The 9,151-nt window shown below is 32.5% G+C and overlaps 1 protein-coding gene across 1 annotated transcript; it reads right to left on the reverse strand.

The window, feature by feature from the left end:
• Positions 1 to 1,550: 1,550 nt before the first annotated feature.
• LOC129226700 (uncharacterized) lies at positions 1,551 to 7,844 on the reverse strand. Its single transcript, XM_054861330.1, has 4 exons — positions 7,343 to 7,844; positions 4,532 to 6,872; positions 2,318 to 2,395; positions 1,551 to 2,028 (listed from the first exon to the last, which is right to left on the reverse strand). Exons 1-4 carry the CDS (start codon positions 7,842 to 7,844, stop codon positions 1,551 to 1,553), a joined length of 3,399 nt encoding a protein of 1,132 aa, XP_054717305.1.
• Between the last annotated feature and the right edge of the window lie 1,307 nt (positions 7,845 to 9,151).

A 9,151-nucleotide genomic window follows, 5' to 3' on the forward strand; every position in this document is an offset into this window, starting at 1 on the left:
AGCTCCATAATTCAGAAGGCTAAAAATCCTTTTTTTGTATCCGAGGGTCTTCACTCCGGGGACCACTGAAAAGAGGGAATTGAGAAAATTTATTTTGCATTCAAAATAAAGTAATCTACTTTCATCTGAGTAACTGATTAAATTTAAAAATGTCAAATTATCAGCACTATGTTGATTTGGTAAAAAAATTGGTATTGCAACTCATTTGCAATGAAACACAATCCAACGTGTTTTGTGGAGCTACAACTAAATGCTTTCGACCTGCCTAGATGTAAAACTATTTGAAAAAAAAAAAGTACTTTCCTTCGTATATTTATTCAAACGTTTGCTTAATTTACATAAATGCATAATCATCTTCCATAAAGACACGTAGTATTCTAGCCTGTGATTTAAATAATTAACTCTTGAATGTGTCAATTTAGGATAAAATACCAATGTTTTTTTGGTGTGTTCGCTCTTCAATGATAACAAAACGCAAAAGATTTTTCTAATTTTAAATAAGGTGCTTTGCGAATTGTCATTTGTTTTAAGTGATCCCACTGATAAGATTTTTTTTGGAGCTAATTTCTTTTCATCAACCCTTAACATTTCTCTCGCCAAATATGTGGTACTTAAAGCTCCTGATTATGAAACTTCCTTCGTTTTTTTGGATTCCAACAACGCAATATACATCGTGGTTTTATTTATAAAAACTCGAACGTTTCCAATAAATTAATAAATAAATAAAATTATAAATAATTGAAACAAATACTTATAAAAGAAGTAAAAAACCATTAGTGAAATCTAAAGCAATGTCTCTACACTTAGCCTTAAAAAAAAAAAAAAAAAAAAAAAAAAAAAATCATATTACTGATTTTTCTTTATTAAACTGATTCTTTTTTCCCTCAAGGAAACTATTTTCAAACGCAACATGAAATTTTATAACAACCCTTTTGCTATCTACCTTCAAAGCAGAATAAAAATTTCACTCATCATGATTGAGAAAAAAAGTAATGTCTGTTGGAAAATTACATTAATTTTCTTCGCTTCAACCATTTGTTAACGAGAAAAAATTATGAACTTTGTGTTTTTGACGACAACTAATTTCTGGTTTCTGTGACAATGATTTCTATTCCAATAAAATGAAGAAAAATGAGAAAGAAAGAAAGAAATTGAAATGAGAGCTTAATGACAAAAATGCCGTTAAAACAAGAACTTAAAAATAGAAGCATTGATTGAATACACATTGAAAAATTTAACCCTCTCAGCACCAGAATATAATAAAAGTGGAAAAAAAAATTCTTCTTCACAACACATACAAAATGCCTCTATATTTAATTTGAAAAAAAAAAAAAAAAAATCCTACCTGCACTCCTTCCTAGTTATTTTTACGAGCCTCATGTGAGGCTTAACGTACTCAAGGGTTGTATGTGTACTCTGATGCAATTTGATTGCATCCTCGAAATAAAGTCTATATTTTGTGTTTCAAAAAATTCTTTTATTCTTAAATGAAATTATAAGTAAAAAGAGAAAGAAATCGAACAAAATTAAACAAAAAATATTTTTTTTTTTTATCTGGAATGAAATGCTGCAAAGCATTCAGGGCATAGAGGCTCTTTCCATTTTTCACAAATGTATCTAGTTTTTTTCAAACAGCCATGCAAGTGGCATTTGGCTGCACACTTCCTATCTGTTTTTGCAGGGTAATGGTTGCTACCATCCTTTCTCAGCTCGACTGCTGCTTGTACTTTCACTCTTTTCTTCCCTGTAAAGTCAGGAATTTTCTCCTTCAAAGCATTATCTTTCTCGGCAAACCACAAAACTTTGCGACTTTGGTTTGGAATTGCTAGTTTTACAGATAGAGTAGTTGTACTTCTGATTTCATCATCAGTGTCTTCTTCACTCTCATCTGTAACCTTCTCCGATGCTTCTGAAACCTTTTGGGTTTCTGGTAACCAAAGTTCAACTTCTGAATTCGATAGTAAATTATCTTCAGAGTCACTTCTGAAGAGTATTTGATTTATTTCTTCTTGTGTAGCGGCCTTTTTTCTGAAAGAGATAGGGAACCTTGTTTAGAAAATTCATAGAAACACATATTACAAAACTGCCAAAATGACCAAAAAAGCTAGAATTCTGAACCTAATTTTTCAATTGATTTTTATTTACTTTTTTCAAATCTTAGTTGTTTGATAAAAAATACTGAAATGAAGGCTGAATTACTGAAAATGTGAAGAATTAATTATGAAGTAAATGTAATCAAAAAGCGAAACTAATGGTTATATTATATATAATGCTTCTATCAAAAATTCTAATAATAACAATCTGGTTAAATATTTACCTATTTCTTACTGGTGTGATTCTCTGACTAGTGTAATTGGATGTACCAGGTACAGCATTAGCATCTTCATCCATTTGTCTATAAAAACACATAAAATTAATTTTTTATGCATTTAAAGATTAAGTTTTTCATAAATTTTGATTCACAATCTCAAAGTATGACCTATTTAACACAATAATACTCGTCTATAACACATATTATTCTTCTAAGGCTAGCGCAGAACAGTTGCTATGTAAACCACACAAATGCAACCGCAAGTAACGTTAAGCCTCATATGAGACTCGTTACATTTACTCCATTTTAACAAAAAATACTTGGTTTAGAACTAATTAAATGGTATGCTCATAATATTGGAAGGTTTTAAAACAAAAAAAAATATTTACTTACCATTGAAAATGTTGCACAGCAGTTAATATCCTGATTTAGTTGATCTTCATCGACAGCAGAGCTTGAAATCAATACTATGAGGAATAAAACTCCATGCTGCATTCTAAGAACGATTTCTAAAACCATTTAGGAGCCTCATATGTTATCTATATGAATAAGTGAAGTCACTGACGAAAAAAAAAAAAAGAATTACGTATTTACTTGCCCGAAAAATGAGGTAAGAAGTAGGGGGCCTCATATGAGGCTCAGGGTGCCGAGAGGGTTAAAACTTTCATAGCAGGTGACATGAGATAGTATGGGTTTTCGGCATGCTCCACTTAGAAGAAAGACTAATTCTAATAAGACTAATTACTAATAAGACCTATGAAATTGACTAATTGTTCAAGAAAGACCATAACCAGGAAATATCGCTCCCATGTTTCACTTTTTGATTGAACGTTATTTTCTCTCAATTTAAACAGTTCAAATGAATATAACTCTATTGATCACATATAAGTTTGAATCTTATATAACTCCTGATCTTACAGCAGAATTTGTTTTCTAAAAATTTTATGACTTATTAATTTAAAATAGAACAAGTCAAAAAAAAAATGCTTTTTGATTCAGTAAATGTAAATTATATTTCAGAAACAAATCAAATTCTTTTGGCATTGAACCCTACAGTAAAAATTCAAAATTTTTAAGCCATCAGTGTCAACCAACGGTTCTCGGATCATGTGAGACAGTGAGAAGCAAAGGGATGTAAGTGGACATTTTCAAGTGTTGAGTAAAACGCGTTTAAAGATCAGATCCTAGGTAGGCTTTCATTGAATTTGTTTTTTAAATCACGCTGTGTAGCAGCAACTACCAGGGCTACTAGTACCATCTCTTGCCCCAAGTCAAGAGAGAGGTTCACCTAACATGTGTACTGGTTATCTCCAAATTTTAATTTTTCCATATACATCCCTTTGCTTCTCACTGCCTCATAATGGCACCAGTAAAACTTATGCATGTGGCCAGTCGTTATTGCGAATGTTTATGGTTAAACTTATATTCTGGAATCTTCCAACACAACAGATTCTCTTCATTCTGGGTTAGGAACAGAAGAATGATTATGGCAAGTTTGGAGTCAAATATTTAGAAAATTAGATTCTAAAAAACAGATGGGCACTTCATACATTAATAAATATAATGTATCAAGATGAAATTTCCAAGTACGCCAAGTTTGGTCTCATTAGTCAAGATATTTTCTTCTGTATTCAAGTTAAGTTAAAATGCTAGCAATATATTCATGACTCATTATTTTGTAATAAAAACGTCTATTTACATATGTACACGTATATAGTATTTAACATCTTTATAGAGATAATTCAGTCACGTTAAGGTTGACTGCCATCAATATACAGCATCGATTGATTCAAGAGTCAAGCAAAAAACTAAACCGACATTCAGCCTATTTAAAGGGCGCATACCACGTTATTAGATCACTTGATGAATTTACATTAAAATACTTCAACTTCAAGTTTAACTGAAACGAGAAAAAATACATGCAAATTATAAATGCAAATAAAATATTTAACAAATCCCGCAAGATGAACAGTTGTTCATCAAAAAAATATATTTAACAAAATCAAGTAGAATATTAAATTAAATTTCTTGTAGTATCTTCGACAAGATAATTTAAATCAAGACTTCCAAATTGTGGTAAGTAAACAGGAACTTCCTAGAATTGTTTCAAGAATTTTTCCCATTTTCCAAAAAGTTCTTGGCAGATGCTCATCATGAATTAGCACCACATCGTTTACCTTGATATCATGACTTCTGATTTGGTTTGTGTGATGTGCTGACCTTAAATTCAGAAGGTATTTGTTTATCCAACGTTTCCAGAAGTGGTTCAATATTGTTTCGCGCAAGCGTAAACGTTTGAGTAAAATTTCCTTAGTTCCAGGCAAATTTAAATCATTAATTTTAATTACAGGTAAACACATGGCTCGTTTTCCAATCAAAAAGTGGGCAGGCGTAAGGGGCGATGGTTCTTCAAACTCTGAATAAACATAGGTTAAAGGTCGAGAATTGATCATGGCCTCAACTTCTACAAGAAGAGTTTCTAACTCACTCAGAGTTAAAGATGATCTTCCTATGCTTTTACGTAGGCTGGTTTTAACCGGGCGAACCATTCTTTCGTAAAACCCACCCCACCATGCTGCACGTTCAGCGATATATTTCCAAGTAATTCCAAGAGTGGAGTAAAATTTTTTAACTTCTGGATGGTGGATTGCCTTCCACATTTCCTTCAACTCAATTTCAGCTCTTTTGAAACTTTTTGCATTATCGGAATATATTATAGCACACAAACCTCTTCGAGAAATAAACCTGTGGAAAGCCAATAAAAATTCAGCAGTTGTCATATCCTTGACAAGCTCCAAATGAATTGCTCTAGTAATTGAGCAGGTAAATAATAAAATATAATGCCTATTTTCACTGCCTTTAACGTAAAGGGGTCCAGCGAAATCAAGTCCTGTGACCGAAAAGGGAGGCGATTCGTTGATTCGGTCGCCGGGAAGAGGTGCAATTACTTGTTGCCCAGGACGAATATTAAATTTCTTGCAAATATAACAAATATTAAGAACCGATTTTACACATTGTCTTCCCCTTAGAATCCAAAACTTTTCCCGAGTTTGTACTAAAGTGTCGGCCACTCCTGCATGCAAAACACGTTCGTAAGAGTCTTTTATGACCAAGCTTGTGAATAAATGCTTATCAGGAATTATAATAGGATGTCTCCCATGAAAAGTTAAATTAGATTTTTGCAACCTTCCCCGTACTAAAAGTACACCTTCTTCTGACAATACAGGATTTAGCTGAAAAATGTTCGATTCCTTGGGAATCTTCTTTTTCGCTTTCAAGCACTTTATAACATCGTGAAAACTTTCCCTTTGAACTGTTTTCACCCAGAAAATTTCTGCGCGTTTTATTTCATCAGCTGAAAGTTCTTCGCGATTTCTTTCCTCAAATTTTACTCTACTGTTATAAATGAATCTGAAGATCCATGCAGTTACACGATAAAGTTTTGTTAAAGAACTGTATTTAGCCATGTTGATAATAGGAACATCATTTTCCTTTAGTACGCAAGACAAAATGTATGTTGATTTTCGAGAAAGTTCGTCAGAAACGTCAATTTGTTTTGCGCATTTTTTAGCACTTTTCCACTGATCTTCAGGTAGGGATAGGAATTCTGGTCCGTTCCACCATAGTTTAGAACTTATTAAAGTTTTTGCTGAGCAACCTCTTGTAATTAGATCGGAGGGGTTAATTTTGGATTCGCAATGTCCCCATGAATTAGGATCTGATAGACCATGTATTTCCGCAATACGGTTAGATACAAATTGTTTCCATTTTTCGTTTGAACCCTTTATCCAATGAAGAACAATTTCTGAATCTGTCCAATAAAAAATATTCGACACTAATAAAAAATTCCTAATATAATCTGCAATTCTTGCACCAATGAGTGCCCCCATTAGTTCAAGTCGTGGTAGCGAAATTTTCTTTAGAGGTGCAACCCTCGATTTAGCCAGGACAAAATTGGTTTTGAAACTATCATGCGATGTTTGATACCGCAAATATGCTACTGCACCATACGCATTTGGATTTGCATCACTAAACACATGCAATTGAATAACAGTTTTTCCCGTGATTACTAAAGAATTAAAGTAATGCCTCGAAATTGTCAATTGAGTTAGGTCTTCAATTTCTGAAAGCCAAATTTTCCAGTTAGTTTGAAGCTCGCCAGAAAAGTTTTCATCCCAATCCAGTCCCGCTATCCATAATTGTTGCAAGAAATATTTCATACGAATGACAAAAGGTGCTATGAATCCAACTGGATCAAAAATCATAGCTACAATTCTAAGGACATTTCGTTTAGTACAGTTATCATTTATTTTTGATAACAAATTACGAAAATCTACACTAAAAGTGTCATTATCGCTATTCCAGATCAACCCTAGTACTTTCAGTGAAGTATTATCAGAATTAAAGTTATCAATACAGTCCTGCTCATTCCACTTAGCTCTAAGTTCTTCTGAATTAGTTTCAAATTTTCTTAAGTTCATTCCCCCTTTGTTCATGATTTCAACAGCTTCTATCGACAACTTAAAAGCTTCTTCAGTAGTATTTGCCCCAAAAAATAAATCTACAAATAGTGACAAGTTTAACATGTCAACTGTTTTCTCATGAGAAATTTTGCATTTATTTATATGATATTTCACCGTACAAGAGAGAATAAAAGGACTGCAAGTTACGCCGAAAGTGCATCTCGCCATATTGTAAGGAACTATATTTTCATGAATATCAAAATTATTATAGTATAGAAATCTTAAATAGTTGCGATCTTCTTCAGCGATAGAAATTTGAAGAAAAGCCTTTTCAATATCGGCAGAAAATGCAATTTTATGTTCACGAAACTTTAAAATTATGTCAAATACATTTGGGTTAAAATTTGAACCGGGACTTAGACATTCATTTAGAGATAAATATCCAGCTTGTTTGGATGACGCATCAAAAACAATACGCGTTTTTGTAGTAGTTTTATCTTCACGAATTACAGGTCTATGTAATAACAGTCATTATTAACAAATTCCTCAGGACAAAGTTGTATTATACCTTGATCAAATTGATCCCGTAAAATAGAGTTATAATCCTCAAACAATGAATTGTTTTTCAAGAGTTTGTTTTCTAAATTAGAAAACCTTACTTTGGCTACTTCCAAATTATTTCCAAGTAACTCACGAGAACCCTTCCATAATAAACGTGCTTCATAACGACCGTTTACAAATTTCAAATTTGCTTGAAATTCTTTTACTGCATCAAGATTAGCAGTGTTACCTTCATTTTTTTCAATAATACCAAGAGATTCCAAATTCCAAAATGATTTTAGCTGGGTGTTTATATTTCCAACTGAAACCCTTAAACAATTCACGTCCCTCTTATTTGAATCAGTTCTTCCCTGCACTGTATGACCAAATATAGTTTCCACTACATACAATTCCTTTGTGAAATTTTCGACAATTCCCTTTTGAATTTTCCATAAGAAATCAGAGCCTAATAATACGTTTATTTCAGATTCAAGACCTACATTTGATGGCGTATATCCGCTTTTTCTCATGGTTTCTATAATTTCAAATGCTACAGGTTTTACTTTTGCCCGGTAATTTCAGGTACTACAAGAGCTTCTATTTTAATAGAATTGCATGGTTGTACAATACTATTAAGTTCAAGAACAACCACCTCATAACAAGATTCATAAGGTTGTCTTTGCCCAAAAGGGTAAATCAACAAGTTTTCTTTCCTAATAGATTTCAATTTAAGTTCTTTCACTAAGGAACTTTTCACGAAACACCTTTCAGACCCGCTATCGCAAAGAACCCTCGCTAGAATGCATCTATTTCCAGTAGAGACAGAAACACAAAGAGTTTGTAAAAGCGTAGCTTTATTCTGTTTAACTCTTTGCTCCGACATCATAGACACAATTGCACCAATTTTATCTTTCTCAAGATTTTGTTCTTTAATTTCTTTAAAGCAAAATAAATAATTATGATCACGACTTTCACATTTTGAACAAGGAATAAGCTTTGATTTGCAATTTGATGACAAATGAGCACTTAATTTTAAAAAGCACTTATAAATTTAAAAAAGAAGGACGTTGCTATATCTTTTTTGTTCATCAGAGAATTTTGTGCAATTTATTCCTGTGTGTTCGGAAGCTTTGCAAAATATGCAGAATTGTTTTACCGTTGTATTTAATGCAGCAGCCGAAGGCATACGCTTACTTTGAGAGAAATTAGTATGCTTGTTTTGAGAATTTTCGTTTGACGAGTTGTTTATTATACTAGTAGCTTCGCGACATTGTAGTTCATCTTTAATAAACGTGATTAACTATGTAACTTCTGTATCTTTATCTGGGTCCCGTTTTCTATGAAAATCTAGAATTAAATTTTCCGGCAACAGTTTTAGCAAAATAGGCAATAGCAAATGTCCGTATGAGCCCGACGTAACACCTATTGCTTCAAGATTTCTGACACTCACTTCTACACTATCATAAAGTTTTCTTAAACCTTTAACATTATTAGCAGATTTCACCCCTTCAAGATTAAGAATTTTGTACATATGGCAACTGATAATGTTTTCGCGTCTTCCGTACCGTTCTTGAAGCAATTTTAAACATACTTTATGATTTTTATCATTTAGTTGAAATCCCGCAACAACATTATATGCAGGTCCTGATAGCAATGATTTTAAATACTGAAACTTCTCGATTTCAGTTAAAGATTCGTTTGAATCAATGGCATTGGAAAATGTATTAAAAAACTCAAGAAATTGGCTCGAATCTCCACTAAATTTTTCTATTTGTAACTTAGGCAGTTTACTCCTGAAAATCTTATTTTCTAACACTGATTCATTAATTACATTTTC

Source organism: Uloborus diversus, chromosome 7 (genome assembly GCF_026930045.1).
Source record: "Uloborus diversus isolate 005 chromosome 7, Udiv.v.3.1, whole genome shotgun sequence".
NCBI lineage: Eukaryota > Metazoa > Arthropoda > Arachnida > Araneae > Uloboridae > Uloborus > Uloborus diversus.

Coding starts and splice junctions, on each gene's coding strand:
- LOC129226700 (XM_054861330.1), bottom strand. CDS start 7,844: ATGAGAAAAAGCGGATATACGCCATCAAATGTAGGTCTTGAATCTGAA. Junction 6,873..7,342: donor ACGGGATCAATTTGATCAAG/GTATAATACAAC, acceptor CACTATTTGTAG/ATTTATTTTTTGGGGCAAAT. Junction 2,029..2,317: donor ATCACACCAGTAAGAAATAG/GTAAATATTTAA, acceptor TATCTCTTTCAG/AAAAAAGGCCGCTACACAAG.